At 46.2% G+C, this 22,824-nt stretch overlaps 1 protein-coding gene across 1 annotated transcript; it reads left to right on the top strand.

The window, feature by feature from the left end:
• Positions 1 to 985: 985 nt before the first annotated feature.
• Positions 986 to 22,764, top strand: CWC25 (CWC25 spliceosome associated protein homolog). Its single transcript, XM_021704153.2, has 10 exons — positions 986 to 1,132; positions 3,540 to 3,712; positions 10,939 to 11,175; positions 12,978 to 13,047; positions 13,680 to 13,807; positions 14,482 to 14,545; positions 15,172 to 15,383; positions 15,785 to 15,883; positions 20,328 to 20,489; positions 20,991 to 22,764. The coding sequence occupies exons 1-10, from the start codon at positions 1,115 to 1,117 to the stop codon at positions 21,103 to 21,105; spliced, it is 1,278 nt and encodes a 425-aa protein (XP_021559828.1). The 5' UTR covers positions 986 to 1,114; the 3' UTR covers positions 21,106 to 22,764.
• The last annotated feature ends 60 nt before the right edge of the window (positions 22,765 to 22,824 follow it).

Genomic DNA, 22,824 nt, shown 5'->3' with positions numbered 1-22,824 from the left:
AGAGGAAGAGGAAGAGGCAGAGGCAGAGGCAGAAGCAGAGCCCTCCCCCCCGCTGAACGGAGACCCTGACGTGGGGCTCGATCCCAGGACCTGGAGATCAATGACCTGAGCCGAAGGCAGACGCTCAACCATCTGAGCCACCCAGGCGCCCCCAAATAAATAAAATCTTAAAAAAAAATGCTGATGACAAAGGGCCAATACTGAGGGCGCTACAGGATGGAGGAAGGTATCTGTAATACCAGATGTGAGGGGTCGGATGCAGAGCTGATGAACCGTGAGGACTTAGACGGGAAGGACGCCTCTTCCGACATAAATGAAGGGAAAGGAAATGGAGAAGCAGGCAGATTCTAAAGGTTTGGTGCAGGAGGGAGCGCCTGGCGGTCTCAGTGGGTAGAGCAGGCTCTTGGGATCTCAGGGTCATGAGTTCGAGCCCCACCTTTTGGGTAGAGAGCCTTATGTGGATGGGCCTCATCCAATTAAAAAACAATAAAGGTTTGGTGCAGGGAAGCCGATGGAATTTCGGCGGGATGCTTTCTGCTTCCCTCGATAAACTAGGCCTGGAGTAAGAGTTGACCCTGCGTGGAGGCTGGAGAGGAGTGCGTCTTTGAAAAGCCTTTCTAAAAGGCCGTGAGGGGGGTGTGCGGGGTGGAGGCGAACTGGGCGAACTGGCACTGGAGCCGGGCGCGGAGAAGCCGGGTGGAGCCTGTGCGCGGCGGGGGGAACGTCGTGGCGCGCTGCCATGGTAACAGGCCGGCGGGGCGGGGGCGGGGCTCCCGGCCGACCGTAAGAGGACCGAGCAGCGCCGTCTCAACACAGCGTTCCCGAAACCGGGTGAGGTGCCAACAGAGGTGTCCGAAACCGGACCGCAGGCGCCGCGAGATCTGGGCCGCAAGCCGTGAGACCGCCCGTGACGCTAACACCGCACTGCGCGACAGAGTACTAAACGTCATCGTGCCGCGACGCCGACGCAGTAATAGGGCGCCCTCCCGGAAGTGGGCTCTAGATCGGGCAGTAAAAGTGGCAGGCAGGTCGCAGCTGAACTATTTTTCTGCGTTTCCTCTCGATCCCTCCCGAGTCCTCCAGGTCCGCGCAGAAAGGAAACTTCTCAGCTGTCATGGGGGGCGGAGATCTGGTAAGTGAGGGAGGCCTGGGCGGGGGAGGACGGAGCGGGAGACCGACCCCGGCTGGGGACGGAAATTGGAGGGTGTGGGAGTGGGTGAGCACGGCTACACAGCCGTGCTTTCGCAAGAAGGGAGCGTAGTCTTGGAGAGGGGACGGATCTCTGGGGCTACGGAGGGACCAGGCAGAGATCTGGGAAGGTGTGCGAAGCTGTGGCGGCTGGTGTTTGTGTGTTTGTTACTGGGGGCCCTCCCGGCTGGAAATTCTGGGAAGGTCCGGGAGGGGGTGGTGGTGGTGAAACCATGCCTACGAAAGGAGGCAGATACCAAGTCACGCAGGCTTGATTTTGTATATCTTGTCGTGGGACACTTCTCTCTTCCTCAGCTGGGAGTTCAGTCATGTTTGGGGCTGTAGTAGGGGTGGTCGTGCCCCATTCTCTTCACCCCTGAGCCATATCTATTTTAAACCTGAAATTATCTTCTTCACGTCCACCTTTCTGACTTCCACTCCTCCTTCAATGCTGCATTCTGATCTGTAGTGACAGCTTTCTTCTGAGTTTATAGCACTTAATATAAGTTATGTGGCAATTTCTCTTAAACTGTATAGTTCATTTGTAGTGTGCTGAGCTCCTGATAGGGCAGAGGACCCACAAGAACATGGTACAAGATCAGAAAGATGCTAACCTCTTTAAAATGTAGCTGATTGAATCAGCAAATAGATCGGTTTTGCCACCTGTCCAGTATCTGTATTAGAGTTTGTCAGGTGTTGTTGATTAGAATGCTTTCCAAGACTCTAAGATTCATACAATTTAGTGTATTCTTTTTAAAGACTATTTATTTATGAGAGAGTGAGTGAGCGAGCCCGGTGGGGGGGGGGCAAAGGGAGAGGGAGAAGCAGACTCCCCGCTGAGCAGGGAGCCTGACGACTCCATCCCAGGACCCTGAGATCATGACGTGAGCCAAAGGCAGACGATTAACCGCCTGAGCCACCCAGGCGCCCCAATTTAGCATGTTCTTCAGGTAACTGCATTTAGGGACAGGAAAGCTCTAATTCAGGGTTTCTTAGTGCTATTGACATTTTGGGTTGGATAATTCTTTGTTTTGCTTTGTGTGTGTGTGGGGGGGGGGCTGGGTGGTGGTCCTATGCATTGTAGGATGTTTAGCAGCATCCTTGGCCTCTAGCCACTGGATGCCAGTAGCACTTTTCTCCTCCAGTTGGGACAACCAGAAATGTCTCTGGGCATTGCCAAATGTTCCCTAGGGGGCAGAATCACCCATGTTGAAGGAAGGGGAGAAAGACCAGTAGGACAAGGCTGGGGACGGGTGGGGTAGGGGACTGAGCAGCCTGATGAAGGGAAAAGGACAAGGCAGAAAAGAGAAAAGAAAGACAAGAGAGCCCTCATTGACTGAATACCTTCTACATGCCAGGTACCTCTTGTAGGTTTTCTCATTTAGGCTTCTTAACTGGTCTCCTGGTCCTCAATCTCTGCCATCTCCAGTGCATTCTAAACATGATAGCTAGTCATGCCTGTCACCTGCATATGACTGTTTAGTGTTTCCTACTGTCCACAGGATAAAGCCCACCCCCTTAACATGGTTTATAAGGCCCTTACTCTATTCCTTTCTTAGTTGGCTTGTTTGGCTTCATCTTAGACGCCCCTCCTCATCAGCTTGCATGCCTTCTTTAGCCCCACAGAATCTCTTGTGCTATGTTCTTTCTCACCACTGGGCCTGCAGTTGTGTGTGCTGTTCCCTCTGGAAATCTACCCCTGTTCCTCCCTGCTTCCTACATCACTGGGCTAAATTGTCATTGTCATTAGATGTCACTTCTTCCAGGAAACCTTCCCTGGTTGGCAGCTGAACCAAAGCAGTGGCTGATGGGGAGGAGGGAGACGAGAAGCATTCTTGAGGTGCTTCAGGGTGCAGCGTGAAGGGGAGATCAGAACCGAGGGGAGATTCCCAAGAAGGAAGGTCGAAAGAGGTACTTGGTGGGGTTATAAACCACATAAGGTTAAGGCAGGTTAACTGGACTCAAGGAGAAGAAGATTGTGTTCATAAAAATGAATGTCCCCTGCCAAACGCACTAGAGTTCTGTTGCCTTTCAGAGTTTACCTTCCCACCTCTCTGCCCGTCCCCCCTGTCCTGTCACCACCATACCTTAGTTCAGGCGTGGTCAGTGGAAGTCTGATCCATAAACATTTCAAGCTAACAGTGTCCAAAGGGAATCCAGAAAAGGCCTGTTCTGTGCTGAAGCTTTACGTACTTGAACAAAACCCCCAGATGTGTGAGAGATTATTGGGTGCCAGCCTCACCATTGTGAAGAACGTCTTGCCCTTCGATGTTTGCTTGGGCATGAACAGGGAATGGAGGGGCCAGTACCCACCCCCTGCATTGTTTTCTCCCTTCTTTAATTCACCACAGAATCTGAAGAAGAGCTGGCACCCCCAGACCCTCCGCAATGTGGAGAAGGTGTGGAAGGCTGAGCAGAAGCATGAGGCTGAGCGGAAGAAGATCGAGGAGCTGCAGCGGGAGCTGCGGGAGGAGAGGGCCCGGGAGGAGATGCAGCGCTACGCTGAGGATGTTGGGGCTGTCAGGTGAGTGAGAGGCTGAGGCCGCAGTGGGGCAGTGGGGCTGGGCTGTCCCGGTGGCCTGGGGCACTGCGGGGCTGACCTGCAGCTGCATCACCCACTTGTCATAGAACTGCTGGCTGCGAGCATGGGTTCGGGAGTCAATCCGGCCTGGGCTCTCAGGCTGGCTTTGCGTGTAACAGCCTAACTGTGTCACTGGGAGCAAGTGTGGGGGCCTCAGTTACCTCAGTAGAACCAGGGGAATGAGAGTACCCAATTCCCAAGGTTTGTGGAGGATCAGATGAGGTAGCGTGTAAAGGGCTTAGTGTGGGCCTCGCTCATGGTTGGTGATTAATAAGCATGCCTGAGGGTGATTGCCTCCTCCCCACCTCTCAGAGCGTGTCCGGGCCTCAGTCCTGCTTTTGTTTGTTTATGCACTGCAGACTCATGTTAGGGGGGCAGTGAGGTCTCCTGGAAGCAGGTGGGTGGTGTCTGTCAGTAAAAATTGTGTGACTGTGGACAGTCCCACTCCATTTCACCCTACTTCAGTTTCCTCATGTGTGATACAGGATAGGAGCAGCAGATGATCATTAACCTGTCCATCTCATAAAATGAGGTGGGAGCAAATGTATTCTGAGAAAAATAAGAAGCATAAAACGTACGGCGCATTCTTAAGTTTAGTGAAAACAACATATAGACTAAAATCGGAGTAATCTGTGCTGTCATTCTCCTCGTTCATGTCTCTGGGGTGGTGGGTGGCATACTCTCCCCATTGGGTATCTAGGGCTTTTCTTTCATACTTCATGACAAGAGGATCTGTGACATTCAGGGTGGTGTGTGTATGTGAAACATACACATGGAAATGGCATTATGGAACTTAGGCATGGTGACAGTCACATTCTTTCAGGATACTGGATTGGGGGGAAGGCCATTCTGACTCAAGTGTGAAACTTGGAATGTTTTAAAATAGACTTTTTTAGAATTTTTATTTTTATTTTTTTTTAAAGATAATTTTTTTTTTAAGATTTTATTTATTTATTTGAGACAGAGAGAATGAGAGAGAGCACATGGGAGGGGGGAGGGTCAGAGGGAGAAGCAGGCTCCCTGCCGAGCAGGGAGCCCGATGCGGGACTCGATCCAGGGACTCCAGGATCATGACCTGAGCCGAAAGCAGTCGCTTAACCAACTGAGCCACCCAGGCGCCCTAGAATTTTTAAATAGAACAAAATATAGTTATGACATTAATACATCAAATGAGATAAGGGAATGAAATTTTATGTTTTTTAGTACCATAGACATACGTTAAATTATTTTACTTTATATGCTTTATGTAAATTATATACTTTACATTTTTAAAAATGTGTTGTTATTTTTTTTTAAGTAAACTCTGTCCCCAATGTAGGGCTCAAACTCACAACTCCGAGATCAGGAATTGCATGCTCTAGACAGGTGCCTACATTATAATTTAATGTCAGTAAATTTCACACATTCAGATTAATTCCTGGGCAGTTTATAAGGTGAACACACATTGTTCTGTGTGAAACTAGATTTTGTGAACCCTTGATTTTAAAACAGATACCAATTTTAGATTCAGTACTTATTAGTCATAAGATTTTGCTTTTCCACTAACCAAAAGTAAAAAAATTATTTTTGAAAAAAAAATTTTTTTTTAAGATTTTTAAAAAATTTTATTTATTTGACAGATAGAACACAAGTAGGGGGAGTGGGAGAGGGAAGAGCAGGCTTCTTGCTAAGCAGGGAGCCTGATGCAGGGCTCGATCCCAGGACCCCAGGATCATGACCTGAGCCGGAGGCAGACACTTAATGACTGAGCCACCCAGGCGCCCAAAAAAAAATTTTTTTTAAGATTTTATTTTAAAGTAATCTCTACACCCAACGTGGGGCTCAGACTCACAATCCTGAGATCAAGAGTCACATGCTCTTCTGACTGAACCAGCCAGGCACCCCTTGAAATTCTTATTCAGCAAAGCATTACACATCATACGCCTGTTGTATCAGAAATCTGGGCTTTGCAGAGTCTAGTTAATGAGATGGGAGTGTAGATGAACAGCTTCAGAGCTAGGAGTTAAACGTTTATCCTTTGCTGACTCTCATGCCTGCTTACCTGTTGTGAGTAGGAGGAAGTTGATTTTATATTCTTTTGATTTTTTTTTTTTTTTTGCCCCCTCACGTATCCTCGAACATTATAAAACACAAAGGTCAGCATGTATGTCCTTTTTTTGGTCTTTACTTGCAGCTGTATTTAATCATCTGCTTGTCCATCTCACTGCTTTGTATAGCTCTTTGCACAGTGACATGCTTTTAATTTATCCTATAAAATGCCCGTAGAATCCTTTTACCATGTAATGATTCACTTCCATGGGTCAGATAATCTTTTCTAAATTTATAATGCATCTCTCAGAACAAATAGAAAACTTAATACACGTATTATCCTGGATGTCCACATCCCTCTTTGCAATAGTGTTGCTTTAGTATTTACTGATAATGCTAGAAAATTACGTGTTCTAGATGGTGGTCCATACCAGTGTTTCTCAGCCTTTGCACTTTAGAGTATTCTTAGAAGATTAAAGATGGGAGTGGTTCCCTAAGAAGAGCAGGGGGTGTGTAGGGCAAGGGCATCTGTATCTTTTAAGAGCTCTTGGTGATCCTAACGGGCAGCTTGATTGAGAACGTGGTCTATATATTTAATGATAGCAACAACAAAAAATCTGTAGATCATCTTACCTTTTTTATTTTTTTAAAGATTTGATTTATTTATTTTAGAGAGAGAGACAGCATGAGTGGGAGGGGCAGAGGGAGAGAGAGAGACTCTCAAGCAATTTCCACGCTGAGCATGGAGCCAATGTGGGGCTCGGTCCCAGGATCCAGAGATCATGACCTGAGCCAAAACCCAAGAGTCAGTCACTCAACTATCTGTGCCACCCAGACACCCCAAGATCATTTTGATTTTACGTGGCTTTTCTCCCAAGTATCTTCTCCTCTAAAAACTCAGAGTTAACAGTGAGAGATGGTGGTTACTAGCTCTGTTTTAGACACAGGGATATGGAAGTAACTTGCATGCACAGAAGTAACTATGCAACTGGGTAGTGGTGGAACCAGGCCAAGCCCTGGATCTTGGCAATTCAGTGTGTTCTCTTACTAGAGGGCCTGACTGAATAGGACTGATACTTGTTGAGTCCCTTCAAGACTCAACAGAGCCGTGAAAATACTACTTTATAGGAGTATCTGCTGTTGTTTTTTGGTTTTGGTTGTTTGTTTGTAAGATTTTATTTATTTATTTATTTATTTGAGGGAGAGAGAGCACGTGCACAAGTGAAGGGAGGGGCAGAAGGAGAGAATCTCAAGCCGACTCCAGTGCGAAGCCTGACATGGGGCTCGATCCCCTGGCCCGGAGATCAGGACCTGAGCCAAAATCAAGAGTCAGATGTTCAACCTACTGAGCCACCCAGGCGCCCCTGCCTTCATTTTTTATATCCATTCTTCTATATTTGACCCAGTTGCCCTTGCCCAGAGATGTTTTTGCTTCTTGGCCTACAGGTTGCTTGTTCTCCTACCTCTTCCTATATCCTGTCTTCTCTTTCCTTCACTTACTTAGCTTCTCCCTCATCTCCTAGCTGCTCTTCTCCCTTTATTCTCTCTCTGTCAGATTTACTTCATTCCTGCAGTGCCGCTTGTCACCCTCATGCTGATGACTCCCTTAGTCCCCTCAGCACATGCTTAGTGCTCCTCAGCACCGCTTGGTAATGTGTGGACCTCTGTGCCTCATCCAGTAGCTTATGAGCGACCTGGCTGCCTGAATCTTTTTCATCCTCTGGCCTTCCTCATCTGTCTGGCTCTAGGAAGTAGCAGAGTAAATGTTTACAAATGGATAAATGAATCTTTTCTCAGCTTCCCCATCCCTGTTAGTGGCAGGCATGCATAGGCATGATCCCTCCAGTCGTCTTTGATATGTCCTTTGAAAGTTCCCCTGACCCAATCACCAAGACATGCTTTTCTTTCAAAAAGTACTGCCTTGCTCAAGATCCATTGACCATAAAATGGCAAACACTGAACACGTGATCATTAGGCAGTTGTCTGGGATTCACAGGTGAGTAAACCTGGTGGGAGAGAGAAGCGTATACATAGCTAATAAAAGGGCCAGCTAGTGTTTATTTAGTACTTACTTTGTGCCATGCACTCTTCTGAATGCCTTGGTCTTCCCAAATCCTTCTTGAACTACAACTTATTCTGTTAAAGAAATCCTGGGAGATGGGGAGCCTGGGTGGCTCAGTCGTTAGTCATCTGCCTTCGGCTCAGGTTATGATCCTGGGGTTCTGGGATCGAGCCCCACATCGGGCTCCCTGCTCTGCGGGAAGCCTGCTTCTCCCTCTCCCACTCCCCCTGCTTTTGTTCCCTCTCTCGCTGTCTCTCTCTCTCTCTCAAAAAGATAAATAAAATCTTAAAAAAAAAAAATAGATTAAAAAAAAAAAGAAATCCAGGGAGAGAAGTCCTATTGGCATTGTCCATAGTCTCCAATGGTGAGGGTGGTAACTGGGTTGAAGGCAACTGGGAGGGGTCTTCAGCAAACTAAGGACAATTGGGAAACTGCACAAAGGCAAGTTTTGTCCACCGGGTACCAGCTCCTCCAGTTAAACCTTGGATCACCCATCCTAGCTGACCCAACAACCATGGCCACTGGTCCATTTCTTGCTGCCATTGTGGCTCCTAGTAAGGCAGCACTTGTGGTGGAGTTCCAGAGATCTTCTTTCCCTCTAGCTTGAACCATTCAACAGTCAATCTGGAAAACAGGCCTCCCTAAACTATAAAGCTACCTCCCAACTGTGGAGGCCTGATTTTAATAGCTGTCAAACTCCCTTGAAGTTTTTGGTTTATTCCAGCTGGAGAATGGTGAGACCCTTTAATTGCTTGAAAGATATCAGTACCTATGGTACTCATCATAAAGACCCCCCACAGGGCATGGTCCTCACTATACTCCTCCATCTTGACTCCAGTGGTGTGAATGAGGCCAGGCAAGCTGGGTGGAGCCCGACCCCAGTGGTCCACAATCAGTTCTTAATTCTAGACTATAGTGTTTCTCAAACCCATCCTTTTAATAGGAAAAAAACCAAAACTAAACTAAAACTAAGGGTTATGCCCCTCCATCATTGGTTTAAAATATTATTTTTTAAAGATTTTATTTATTTATTTATTTATTTAGAGAGCGTGAGCATGGAGGGAGAGAGAGAATCTCCAGCAGGCTCTGCGCTGAGTGCAGAGGCTGATGTAGGGCTCGATCACACAACCCTGAGATCATGACCTGAGCCAAAATCGAGTCAGACACTTAACTGACTGAGCCACTGAGGCACCCCTGGACGGTTTTTTTTTTTTTAAGATTTTATTTATTTATTCATGAGAGACAGAGAGAGAGAGGCAGAGGCAGAGGGAGAAGCAGGCTCCCCACGGAGCAGGGAGCCCGATGCGGGACTCGATCCCAGGACTCTGGGATCATGACCTGAGCTGAAGGCAGACGCTCAATCGACTGAGCCACCCAGGCGTCCCCCCTGGACGGTTTTAATAAGAATATTTTAAACCAGGGCACCTGGGTGGCTTAGTCGGTTAAGTGTCTGCCTTTGGCTCAGGTCATGATCTCAGAGTCCCGGGATCAAACCCTGTGTTGTGTTCCCTGCTCAGTGGGGAGTCTGCTTCTCTTCCCTCTGTTCCTCCCCCATCTCCCCGCTCTTGCACACACTCTTTCTCTTTCAAATAAATAAATAAAATCTTAAAAAAAATTGTCCAAAGACATATAACTTAGGAAGACATCCTTTATGCTCATAGTTGTTACATAATCTTAAGCCAAAATAAATAAACAAATGTTAAGAAGCCATATTCGGGGCACCTGGGTGGCTCAGTTGGTTAAGCCTCTGCCTTCGGCTCAGGTCACGATCCTGGAGTCCCTGGATCGAGCCCCGCATCGGGCTCCCTGCTCGGCGGGGAGCCTGCTTCTGCCTCTGACCCTCCCCCCTCTCATGTGCTTTCTCTCATTCTCTCTCTCTCAAATAAATAAATAAAATCTTAAAAAAAAAAAAAGAATCAATTGCAAACTCTAGGGGTGCCTGGGTGGTATAGTCAGTTAAGCATCCAACTCTTGGTTTTGGCTCAGGTCATGATCTCAGTGAGATGGAGCCCAGCACAGAGCCTGCTTGAGACTCTCTCCCCCTTTCCCTTTGCCCCTCCCCCCATGCTCACATGCTCTCTAAAATAAATAAATAAATCTTCTTAAAAAATCCATTGCAGGGTGCCTGGGTGGCTCAGTTGGTTAAGCGACTGCCTTCGGCTCAGGTCATGATCCTGGAGTCCCTGGATCGAGTCCGGCATCGGGCTCCCTGCTCGGCGGGGAGTCTGCTTCTCCCTCTGACCCTCCCCCCCTCTCATGTGCTCTCTCTCTCCTCTCATCCTCTCTCTCAAATAAACAAATAAAAAAAAAAAAAAGAAGAAGAAGCCATATTCAATAAACGTTGAATTTAACGTTACGGATCATACTGTTCTGATGAAACTGCTTTGCCACTTGCAGCGTGAGCGTGGTGTTGGCTCTTCCACACAGGCATTTGTGAGTTCAGCATGCCGTTTCTGTCTGTTGTGTGAGGTGCGATTTTCCCACCACTTTTTTCTCTCCGAACCACACGGCAGTATTGGTTTGGCAAATATTGGACATAACTTGGCCCCTCTCTTTTGGCTTGAAAGCATAATTTGCTTATTCAGTTATCCCTGGTCTTTTCTCATTATCTTCCCAAGTGGAGAATTGCTGCTGGTGCCCATGTGACAAGCCGCACCCAAACACACTTCATGGAACTGCATATGCGTTCCCTGAGATTGTTCTTGGTAGTGAGATGATCCAGAATCTGCTGCTTGTTTCCGATTCTCCTCAAAATGAAAGCAGAATGTAAAGGCTTGGTAAAGGAGGCTTGAGAAGCCCTGAGCAAATGTCCGCGCCTCAGGTTGAGGGATACTTTCTCCACATAAATGGCGTTAAGAGTGGGGAAACGATCTCTCCCCTGAATCGTGAGCTCCATGCAGACAAGCACCATGTGTTCTCGTGCGCCACATGGAGCACAGGGTTTAGCTCTGCCAGGTGCCTGGAGAATGAGTCCTGCTCCGACCAGCTGGAGTCCTCTAGCCCTCGTGTTCGGGTTGCATGTGTAGGTCTGCAAGAGTCTACATTTCCTTTGATTGTGTTTTTTTTTGTCTTGAACTAGGAAAAAAGAAGAAAAATTGGACTGGATGTATCAGGGTCCTGGTGGGATGGTGAACCGCGATGAGTACTTGCTGGGGCGCCCCATTGACAAGTACGTTTTCGAGAAGATGGAGGAGAAGGAGGCAGGCTGTTCTTCAGAGACAGGACTGCTCCCAGGCTCTATTTTTGCCCCTTCCGGTGCCAATTCCCTTCTTGATATGGCCAGCAAAATCCGGGAGGACCCACTCTTCATCATCAGGTATACTGGTGGCCAGCTGGGAAGAGTTTTGTTTTGTTTTGTTTTGTTTTTTCAGAGTTGCTTAGCTTCACAGTTGGTTTCCTCTTGGCTTCTGTCTGCCCTATAAAAGGATCTGTCTCTATTTGGTTTCCCTGATGTTGGGAAGGAGGATCTATCGTGGGTGTCTTATCTAGGCCATGTGATAAGTGATGGCCAGTGGACCGGACCGGACCAGATTATTCATTTACCTTTGGCTCTTGAACAAAAATAGGAGTTAGAAGCAAGGTGAGAAAGGCTGGCAGCCTCTTGGAAATTTGGGACTATGTATAGAGCGGGATAGGTGGGAGAGCAGGCCTTCTACCCCGCCCAACCCCTCTTTTTGTTTGTTTGTTTGTTTTTTAAGATTTTATTTATTTATTTGAGAGAGAGAATGAGATAGAGAGAGAGAGCATGAGAGGGGGGAGGGTCGAGGGAGAAGCAGACTCCCCGCTAAGCAGGGAGCCTGATGCGGGACTCGATCCCGGGACTCCAGGATCATGACTTGAGCTGAAGGCAGTCGCTTGACCAACTGAGCCGCCCAGGCGCCCTCCTCTTTTTTTTTTGTACAGCAGAAGCCTTTAAAAAGAAACGTTAGAATCTTCTGTGAAATCCTAATATGTAACATATCAAAGTCGAGTTGCATTTTGGGTGCCAACTCATGCTGTGCATATTAATTTTTTTGGTTTAATTTGCAGCATTTTATTTCAAGTGTATAAGGTTGAACATCGAAAAACATTTGTCATTTATATTTCTAATTTTGAAAAAAAAAATTTTTTTTAAAGATTTTATTTATTCATTTGAGACACACAGATACAGAGAGAGAGAGAGAGAAAGCATGAGCAGGGAGAGAGGCAGAGGGAGAGGAAGAAGCAGGCTCCTTGCTGAGCCAGGAGCCCGATGTGGGGCTCGATCCCAGGATTTGGGATCATGACCTGAGCCGAAGGCAGACACTTAACCAACTGAGCCACCCAGGCGCCCTGACTTTTTTTTTTCTTTTTTAAAGATTTATTTTATTTATTTTAGAGAGATGGGGAAGGGGCAGAGGAAGAGGGAGAGAGAGAATCTAAGCAGATTCCCCACTGAGCGCAGAGCCTGATACAAGGCTGTATCTCATGACCCTGAGATCACAACCTGAGCCGAAATCAAGAGTCAGACGCTCAACCGACGGAGCCACCCAGTCGCCCCGAGAGTAAGACTTCTTGAAAGAGGAATCCATTCTCTTTATTTCCCAGCTGGTTTTCGTGCTAAGCAGCAACCGGTTGATACACAGCATGACACCCATTTACTTGACCAGCCGGGAAGCCCTGCATAAAGCCTAATGAGGAACAGCCCACACGCACTCTTCTTTTTTTTTTTAATTGTATTTATTTATTTGACAGAGAGAGACACAGTGAGAGAGGGAACACAAGCAGGGAGAGTGGGAGAGGGAGAAGCAGGCTTCCCGCGGAGCAGGGAGCCCGATGTGGGGCTCGATCCCAGGACCCTGGGATCATGACCTGAGCCGAAGGCAGACGCTTAACGGCTGAGCCACCCAGGCGCCCCCACACGCACTCTTCTGTACCACAGGAAAGCAGTGTAACCTTGCCCTCCAATTCAGTCCCTTCTGTAGGTTTGAGGAAGAAGCCCGAAGGCTTCCACACCACCATACAGCTTTTAACACAAACGCTGTCTGCGTGCATTTGGAAAAAAAATTGCTGTGTAGACTTGTGGAGAGTAGAATGAATGACTTAATCCCCTTGCCAAAAGAGATAGTCATGATTTTTATTATTTCCTCTTTTTTTTAGGAAGAAGGAGGAGGAGAAAAAAAGAGAGGTGTTGAATAATCCTGTGAAAATGAAGAAAATCAAAGAATTGGTAAGTAGTTTATTGTAGTTTATCAAATAAACACTAAGAGGATCTTGTAGCTACTTAACATGAGAACTCTCATTTCACTCTTACCTTATGAGCGGGAAAGCAGAATGATTTCCTCTTTCATGTTGTTTGGTTGGAAAAGCACTATGTGATGTCAGTTTTTTTAGAAATTAGGAGTATGGGACATGCCTGTGGAAGTCCTGATCATACAGTGTGTTCAGGAGATCACGTGGTGTCGAGCCTCTAGGGCCCATTTATCATTCACTTGACATACCATGTGATTGTGTTTTGGATTAGTTGGTAAGGAAAATGTAAAAATTGATCTTGCAGTCCCCGATTGCTTTCAGTGGAGTTGGAGTTCTTTGGACAGATTGGGAATTCCAAGGCATTGGTTCTGGGGATGGTTTACAAATACCGAGTCCTAGCTCCACCCACCAGAGTGTCCGTTCAGTAGTCCAGGGGTGTGTGTGCGCACTGCCAGGGTTAACACTTGCCTCCTCCTGTTGACAGGGAAGCTCTGTGAGCATCCTGGACCCCTGTCGACCCAGAGGCACAGAATCAGGTAGTTTGTGCATGAACCAGGCCCCTCAGGGCTCTCCCTGATCTTACATGGCTATGTTCTGGCTGTTTTCTAGTTGCAAATGAGTCTGGAAAAAAAGGAGAAGAAGAAGAAGAAGGAGAAGAAAAAGAAGCACAAGAAACATAAGCACAGAAGCTCAAGTAGTGATGGTTGCAGTAGCGAGGAGGAGCGCGGCCGGGGGAGGTGAGCATGTGGAGGTGGGCCTCCCTCGTTGACTCATTGACTCATTCATTCTCCAGATAGTCACGGACGCCTGCTTTGTGTTGGGAACTGCCAGGCACCGGGGTTTCAGGGGTGAGCACTCGCACGTGGGCCCCATGCCCACAGAACTCACCATCCAGCACCCGCGTTCGTTGGCGGTCTCGGCGCGGCCCCTCAAGGAGCTGACCGTAGCCTTGTAGGTCTCAGCGCAGACATCCTAGATGTGACTTTCGTCTCTGCTCGTGACTCCTCCAAGACGGAAGTGGATTTTATGTAGCCTTCTTTTTTTTTCTTTCTTTTTTTTTTTAATGCATTAATGGGCCCATCTGGGCCCATTCTGTGTGTCTTGTCTGTGGGAGCATTGAGCATTGGCACTGCTGACTCACTCTTAGTCCCTAGAATAGCAGCACGAGGTGAGAGGAGAATGTGTTCAGGCGTTGGAGCTGAAAAGCTAGGCCTGCGGGTTTTCACAGGAAAAACATGACTGTGCTGATGCATTCTCCAGCAGAGACAGTCCAAATAGACAGCCACCCTGCTGAGTGTAGCACAAGTGGGAAAGGTCACGTTTGAAGCAGGAAGCTTGCTTCAGCACAAAGGATTTAAACTGGACCTTTATGCATTTTCTTTTTCAATGAATGTGTGTTTTAATCGCTTAGATCTCAAAAGAAGATGGCAGATTCTTCCCCTGTGCTGTCCAGAGCCCCGGCATATGGCTTACAGGTAAGGATGTGAGCATCTCAGAGGGAGTGACTTTGGAATGTGTTGACTTGAGAGCCTGTTTGGACAGAGAGCATTTCTTGCAGCCAATCAGACATCATGAGGGAAGGAAGGAGTTTGGGCCACCAGGGTCAGGGCTGCTGGGGAGCTGGCCCATTCCTTACCCCTGAGCCTCCAACCGGGGCTGAGGGCCCTCTGAGCGGAGAGCCTAAACCACTAGTGGGGCCTGCAGGCATTCTGCCTCTCCCTCTGCACATAATTTCCATGAAATGCAGGCATTTTTAGCTTCCAGGTTGATGGCTTTTGACCACCATCCCTCTAGATTCCTTTTTTCCTTAGTAGGTTTAACCTTAGGTCCTGGTCTCCATGCCCTGCCTCTTGCTCCTACTCAGGCTGTGGTGAAGTTAAGGCAGTGCAGGTGGCTGGCAGGGTCCATTCTCTGAGGGGATTCTGCAGAGAATTTTGCTAAGTTTGAGTGCTTCTCTGTGGTAACTGTGTGATGGGCTGGGTACGCCCGGTTGGCTTCTTACAGAACCTCAGTGCTCATTCATTTCCTTGTTTCACTGCATTTTCTCCTGAGCTGCAGATTCTTCTATGAATATCTTCTCTTCCTTTCCTTGATGCTACAGATCAGGGACTCCTACCATAGCCATGGAGTGCAGAGTTCTCTGATGGCCAAGCAAAAGGGAATGCACGGGTTGAAGAATTATTCCAGGTCCAGAAGCTCCTCCCACTCACCTCCCAGACATGCCAACAAGAAGAGCACCCGAGAAGCGGGGTCCCGGGACAGGAGTTCTCGATCCCCAGGCAGAAGGTCACGGTCCCCGAGGCCAAGCAAATCGTGAGTGTGGGAATTCACTGGGAAATGGCTTGTAAATGTGGGGGCTGGTCACAGCAGGTATATTTGCTTTTACTGATGTCTGTTCATTAATTTTTCCAAATGTCTTTGATTTATTTACTTTATATTGTGTGTCCCTGTCGTTACCCACCCCCGGCCACCTCAATGTAAAGCTCAGGCCCCTAGAACTACATATTTATATATGTGGAATCTTTGGAATGAGTTTGATATCAAATCTTATATATCTTTGTGTTTGCTTTTCTTCCACTTCTGCCCTCTGTTCTCTTCAGTTTGGATTATAATTCTAAGACTGTTAGCTTTTCTCCCATTATTTGAGGGACATGATAAAAGCCCCTGTATTGAAAAGGCTTTTCTCCTCTTTGCCCACTCTGTGTCTGTCACAGGCACAACTCAAAGGTCAACAGGAGAGAGAGAGGCCGAACTAAAAGCCCATCACCTAAAAAGGAGATCTACCAAAGGCGGCATGCTCCTGGATACACCAGGTGAGTCAGGAGCCCCAGATGTGAACTGCAGACTCTGCAGGCCTGAGTCTAGGAGTGGCTCAAACCAGGGCAAGTGGATAATCTACATCACCTTTTTTTATCAAACCAGCTTTTATTCTTCCTTTCAGCTTTTAACAGTCTGGCCCGCCTCCCTTCCCTGTGAGGCACATTGAAAGGACAAAGTAATAGTTTTAACTTAATGAACAATTGCTTAAGTGACTGTCTCTGGACATCTGTAAACATGCTAATTCTCACAGAGATTTCCATAGAGAAGCTTTTCTCGAGAGAGTGTTCCTTTCTTGAGGCATCAGCTGAAGGGGAAGCAGGGTGCTCTCCTTGAAGGCAGACACCCTAAGATGGACTCTGTGTTGGAGTTGGGTGTGGAGTGAGTTAGATGGAACAGGGGCATTCAGCCCTGGGACCTGAGGGGAGTTGGCTGTGCCCACAAAAGGCTGTTTCTGGGGGGGTCTCGCTTACTCTTTGTAGAAGTTGAGAGGAGCCGGGCAACTTTTGTGAACTTCCTTTTACTGCCTAAACAAATTGGCTGCACAGTAGAATCATCTGGGAAGCTTAAAAAAAATTCCATTACCCGGCTGCACCCCAGCCCTATTACATCATAAATTCTACCGGTGGGCCCAGACATCAGTATTTTTAAAGCTTCCCAGTGATTTCAACAGGCAGTCAACATTGAGAACCACTGGGAGTCTACACCACCTCTTGTATTCACTATGTTAAAAAAGAGGCAGACCCTATAGGTCCCTTTTAACTCTTGATTGCCTGATTCCCTAAGTTTCTAAGGAACAGAAACTGTTTTAAAAGTTTTAATCTTGACTGACAACTTTCTAAAATATGTTATATGTTTCCCTGCCTGCCCAGACAGAGTATGTTATGTAGAATTTAATCTTTTATTGGTGACAGTTTTTCAGCTGGGCTGGAAGTTACGCTGCTCTTTGGGTCAATGCTCATGAGCGTATGTATTTGTTTTTGTGTTTTAAGGCTCTTGGTCAGTGTGTGACTATGCTTTTTCAGATCCTGCTTTGTTTTTCTGTCTCTCTTGCCATCTGCCATCACTTTAGTTTGTCTTACTTTATCAGCCTTTCTTATCCTAACCCTTAGAATATTTGTGTTGAATTTTGTGATTTAAATGGGTTAGAGCCCTCAAGACCTCTCTCTCCCAGGAGTAAAAGCACAGAAACTTCCATGCATAGATTTTGTGATCTCATTGTGTGTTTTGGTTTGGTGTTCCAGGTGGTGGAGGTGGTTTTATGTAATTAAGATGACAGTGAATCAAGATAAAAAGAAAAATTATGGCTATAATTGAGAATTTTTAAATGTGTGCATTTTCTTTTGTGTGTATGTTTTAATTGGTGATCTAAAACAACTTTAACAGCTGAAAAGATGAAGCTTCTCTTTTGTATTAAGATGCTCAATTTAAAGCAATTTTGGGGGCACCAAAATTTGGGGGGTGGCTCAGTTGGTTAAGCATCCGACTCTTGATTTCATCTCAGGTCATAGTCTCACGGTCCTGCAATTGAGCCCCATGTAGGGCTTCATGCTCAGTGGGCAGTCTGCTTGAGATTTTCTCTCTCTCTCCCCCTCTGCCCTACTCCCCGCTTGCGAGCTCTCTCTCTCTGTCAAAATAAATAAATAAAATCTTTTCTTAAAAAAAGCAACTTTTATGGAATAAGGCTATTTTTTCTTGTAAAAATTTTTTGGGGTCTTGTGGGACTCCCATTTAATTAATATTTTCCATTGCTTTTGAAATTACAAAATTTCTTACAGGCAACACAGCACTTTTATAATTTTTTTAAAAGATTTTATTTACTTATTTTAGAGAGATTTATTTATTTTAGAGAGAGAGAGAGAGAGAGTGGGGGCGGGTCAGAGGGAGAGAATCTCAAGCAGACTCCCTGCTGAGCACAGAGCCACAGGGCTCCATCCCTCGAAACCAAGAGTCAGGCACTCAGTGGACAAAGCCACCCAGGTGCCCCCTCCCTAATGTTTCATTTTAAAAACCTTTTCCATTTTATCGATGTAATATCTTTCATTATCTCTGAGTGAAATTTTTTTTTTTTTTTAAAGATTTTATTTATTTATTTGAGACAGAGAGAATGAGAGAGAGAGAGCACATGAGAGGGAGGAGGGTCAGAGGGAGAAGCAGACTCCCTGCTGAGCAGGGAGCCCGATGCGGGACTCGATCCCGGGACTCCAGGATCATGACCTGAGCCTAAGGCAGTCGCTTAACCAACTGAGCCACCCAGGCGCCCTCTGAGTGAAATTTTTAATTGTAAACTTTTAATAAGTTTTGTGCTTCATCTTCGTCTGTTCCCTATTCCTTTGGTCTCTTTCATGTGAGAGGCTTTCCTGAAATGTTTGATATTTCACTGTCTATTCATATGTAAGAGTAAGGAATTAAAGCTGAGATCACTGTATTGTGTATGGGCAGGACTTATCTACTGGTGGGAGATTGGGTTTGAACTAGTTTTTAGCTGGGGACACTTTTATGTCAGTATCTTTGGTTTTCTTGTCAGGAACCATTATATTTCTTCTTTTCAAAAAAAAAAAATTATTTATTTATTTGACACAGAGAGAGAGCACAAGCAGGGAGAGCAGCAGAGGGAGAGGGAGAAGCAGGCTCCCCGCCATGCAGGGAGCCCGCTGCGGGACTCGATCCCGGGACCCTGAGATCATGACCCGAGCCGAAGGCAGACGCTTAACCGACTGAGCCACCCAGGCCCCCAGGAACCATTACATTTCTGTAGAAGAGGGTGCCTGAGTGGCTCAGTCGGTTGAGCGCCTGACTTTTGGTTTCCACTCAGGTCATGATCGTGGGGTCATGGGATTGAGCCCTGTGTTGGGCTTCACATTCAGTGGAGGGCCTGCTGGAGATTCTCTCCCTCTCCCTCTTCCCTCCCCCTGCTTGCATTCTCTCTCAAATAAATAAATAAATCTTAAAAAATTTTTTTTCTATAGAAGGAAAAAGCCCTCTGGCTGTGTGACCAATGGCTCTAACTCTGGCTGCTGGCATTTTGGGAGAAATTATTTCCACCCCTGGTGGCCCTGCCAGCTTCCTTTGCTGTGCCTGATTAGCCTGCAACTTCTGATTTCCTGTCTAGCTTAGTTCTTCAGAAACTCCTAGAAGGGTCTCCCTTCTGGAGGGTCTCCTGTCGATGCTTGGGAGAACAATCACTGGCTTCCCCAAGTTAGGCATGAGGACCCAGGGTGTCTTAATTGCTCCTCATACAGACTTCATTTTTTTTTTTAAAGATTTTATTTATTTATTTGACAGAGACATAGCGAGAGAGGGAAGACAAGCAGGAGGAGTGGGAGAGGAAGAAACAGGCTTCCTGCAGAGCAGGGAGCCCGATGCGGGGCTCGATCCCAGGACTCTGGGATCATGACCTGAGCCGTAGGCAGACGCCCAACGACTGAACCACTCAGGCGCCCCTCCTCATACAGACTTAAAGACTGAGCTTTACCACCATCCTCTACTTGGTGCCTGCAGTCTCTGAGCCTTTCCTGGATTTTGCTTCTGATTAGTATCGGGCACTTAAAGGGATTGAGTTTTCTCTAATCTGTAAAAAGTAGTTACCACCCCTTCATCCACTTCCATCTTCCAACAATTTTTAGACATCTCTTATCCAATGTCATCTCCTCTCCTATTCTCTTTGTGGTTTTATATATTTTATTTAGTGGGTTTTTTGAAACGGAGCATTGTCATTTCACTATAGACAACTAAATGTCAAGTTTTAGTGTTTTAAGTTTCTGTCTCAAAATTGAATTCCACTCCCTAATGGGACTCCACGAATTATTTTTCCTCTTAAAGGGGGATCTTTTAAATGGGCTTATCACACCCATTTGAGAAGCAATGGATTTGGATTTCTGACATAGTTAAATAGTGATTGACCTGGTTCATCACCTCTTCTTGGTCTGACTTCACTTGCAGTGAGTGCCAGGGAAGAAGACCTACCTATTACTCTCTGAGATTAAGTTGAATTGACTTGAATTCTTCAGGCATCTGGCTTCTAGCTTATTCCTAAAGCGGTGTACTCCTGGGCTATGTCCATGAATTTCTAAGCATTTCCAGTGGGTAGATGGTAGATGTCAGCAGTCATGTGGCTAACTTAGTCCTGTGTTCTTCAATAAGTCATTGAGCAAACAATTGGAATATTTTGTATTTAATGTTTAAAATAATGAATCACTCCAGAGATTACTGAGAGAGAGTATGGAATCTGTCACTACAAGTCTTTGAAATTTGGATGAAGCCACCTGCCCAAGATATTAGGAAGGAAGGAAACTCATGCTGAGTGTGGCCCTGGGTTGAGCATTTCCATTGAGAGAGCAGGGTGGGGGATCCTACCTGATTTCTGTTCTCCCTGTAGTGTTTGGTTTTTTTTTGCTGGGAGAGAAGTAGACCTGATAGAATGGGTTTTGTGTTCAACAGAAAGCTCTCATCAGAGGAACTAGAGCGAAAACGTCAAGAGATGATGGAAAATGCCAAGTGGCGGGAGGAAGAGAGGCTGAATATCCTCAAGAGGCACGCTAAGGATGATGAACGGGAACAGAGGCTGGAGAAGCTGGGTGCCCGGGATGGGAAGTTTATCCAGTGAGTGCATCTTGCTGCCTAAGGGCTTTCATGGCTCTGGTCCCAAGGAGGCAGCTGGGTAGCTGATTCATTCATTGTGTTCCTGGTGTTTCTGTGTCTGCAGCCAGAACAGGGAGGTCAGCCTCCAAGCCACCTTTGTTACTACTCCCAGCATCTAGCTAGACAGTGGGATATTTTTTATTTGAAGGAAGGAGGAGTGAATTGGTATTTTCACTGAATCTCCTTGACTTCCATTTAAATAAGAATTCATGGCTCAGGAGGCCTTTTTCCAATGAGGCTTTACTTGGTTTCCAAAACAGATAACTTTTCCTTGATGGAAGTTGTTTTAACAAATTGAGTTCCAGTTGGAGTCCACTCCAAGGTTACCTGCATGGGCTTAAAAGAGCTTGGGTTTCTACATCTGCTTTATGGCTGGCAACCTGTTTCTTCTATTTCTGCCAGATAGTTGACCAGTTGACAAATATTTGTTACTCACGTTATTCTCCTGTCTTCTCTTCTTAGCCGCATGAAGCTGGAGAGCGCATCTACCTCCTCCCTGGAGGATAGGGTGAAACGGAACATCTACTCTCTACAGAGAACCTCAGTAGCTCTGGAGAAGAACTTTATGAAAAGATGAAAGCCATCCCCTCTCTTGCTGGTTTTCCTGAATTTTCCAGGGAGGCTGCTGATCCCTTAAACATTCTCTTTATAAGAGTTCAAGTGACTTCTTGTACAGTTGTCAGAGCACCGCTGTTCAGATGACTCTCCTCCAGCGATTCCTGAGACAGCTTACTTCCTTGGGGAACCAGTGTGGCGCACTTTGTGGGACCCTCAGTAACTTTTGCTGAGTGCCTTGTAGGTTTTAGTGAGTGGGCACTGGACACTCTAGGTGTGAGCACTCATCCTGCTCTGGAAGGCTGTTTCCTGCGGTCATGATACTTACACTATGCCACTTTCTTCCCGGCTGTGAGAACAGTGTGCCTCAGTGTAGACTGGACCTTGCAGAAACCTCTCTCTCGAGTCACCCAGATAGATTGTGCTTAGTAGGGTAAATGAACATCTACTTGATTTAGTAGATAATGTGACAAAATGATGTCAGCTTAGGGCAGAGCCAAGGGGGTGACAAAGAATCTGGAAGGGGAAACAATCCAGAAAAGCACTAGATGAGCTGTTGACTATCTTTTGAACTGTACAAGTATAGTGTGTATGTGTATAAATGTATAATTTTTACATGCTTTTTAAAAAGTTAGCTTTGTGAGAACATCTTGTTTGGTAAGTGACTGTACTATATGTTACTGAGTAATACAGTAAGGCAGGTCAGCTTTTTTTCCCCTCTGAATCCGGCTAGTTTAGGAGGAGCCCAAACTAGGCTGTCATGGCTCTGGTCCCAAGGAGGCAGCTGGGTAGCTGATTCATTCATTGTGTTCCTGGTGTTTCTGTGTCTGCAGCCAGAACAGGGAGGTCAGCCTCCAAGCCACCTTTGTTACTACTCCTACCAAGGAGTAGTAGTTTGTAGGGTTTGTAGATAGGATCCAGGGTATCTGTCCTTTTACACTGCTTACAGGCTCCCCTGTGGGCAGTGCAGCGGTGAAGTCAAATGATTTTAGGAGTCAGGACCAAATTACTAGTGTGCTCCCACCCTGGCTCTTAAAAGAAAATAAAATGGAAGCTGTTTTATTTCATGGCTTCCTTTTAATCATGTAGTAATCTTATTACAATTGTAGATTTTCAGGAGTTTGTTCCTATTTTTTAGTCAGGTATTAAAAACCCCAGAGACTTGGGACCAGTCTCTTTCCTTTACTCTTTTCCCTTTTCTGTTCTTTTACCAGAAGCCCTCATTTGACCCATGAACTCCTTAGGCCCTCTTGACCCACACATTAGCCGGGCTAGTTCCTTGTTCTGCTAATCCCTAATTCTGCTTAAAACGAATTTGGATTTATATTTTTGTGCATTTATGATGCCAGGCACTATAATACTTAAAACCCAGTCTTTCCCCAGAAAGAAAATAACACACCCTTGTTATTCATTTAATCACCTCATCCTGCTTCTCTATGCTAATTATGTCTTTTATTTTATTACTTGGTAATAAAGACTACATTTATTTTTGTAACTGCTTAAAGAGCAACCATGCGCTGAGTACCGAATTTACGAATTCCCATACAGAACAATACTGACCCGTAATTTGTGTCAAATGTTTGGAGATCCTTCGTCCGAGAGGAATTATATAACAAAGCGTGGGCAGTTTACTCAAAGATGGCATGAAGTGAGCCAGAGAATAAGACGATTAGGATTCTCTGCTGTAGGATAGATGGCTAAAGGTGCCGCCGGTCTCTTAACTCGACCCTTTGGAGGGAGG

Source organism: Neomonachus schauinslandi, chromosome 15 (assembly GCF_002201575.2).
Source record: "Neomonachus schauinslandi chromosome 15, ASM220157v2, whole genome shotgun sequence".
NCBI lineage: Eukaryota > Metazoa > Chordata > Mammalia > Carnivora > Phocidae > Neomonachus > Neomonachus schauinslandi.
Note: the sequence above shows the minus strand (reverse complement) of the source record. Positions and strands in the feature narration are given on the sequence as shown.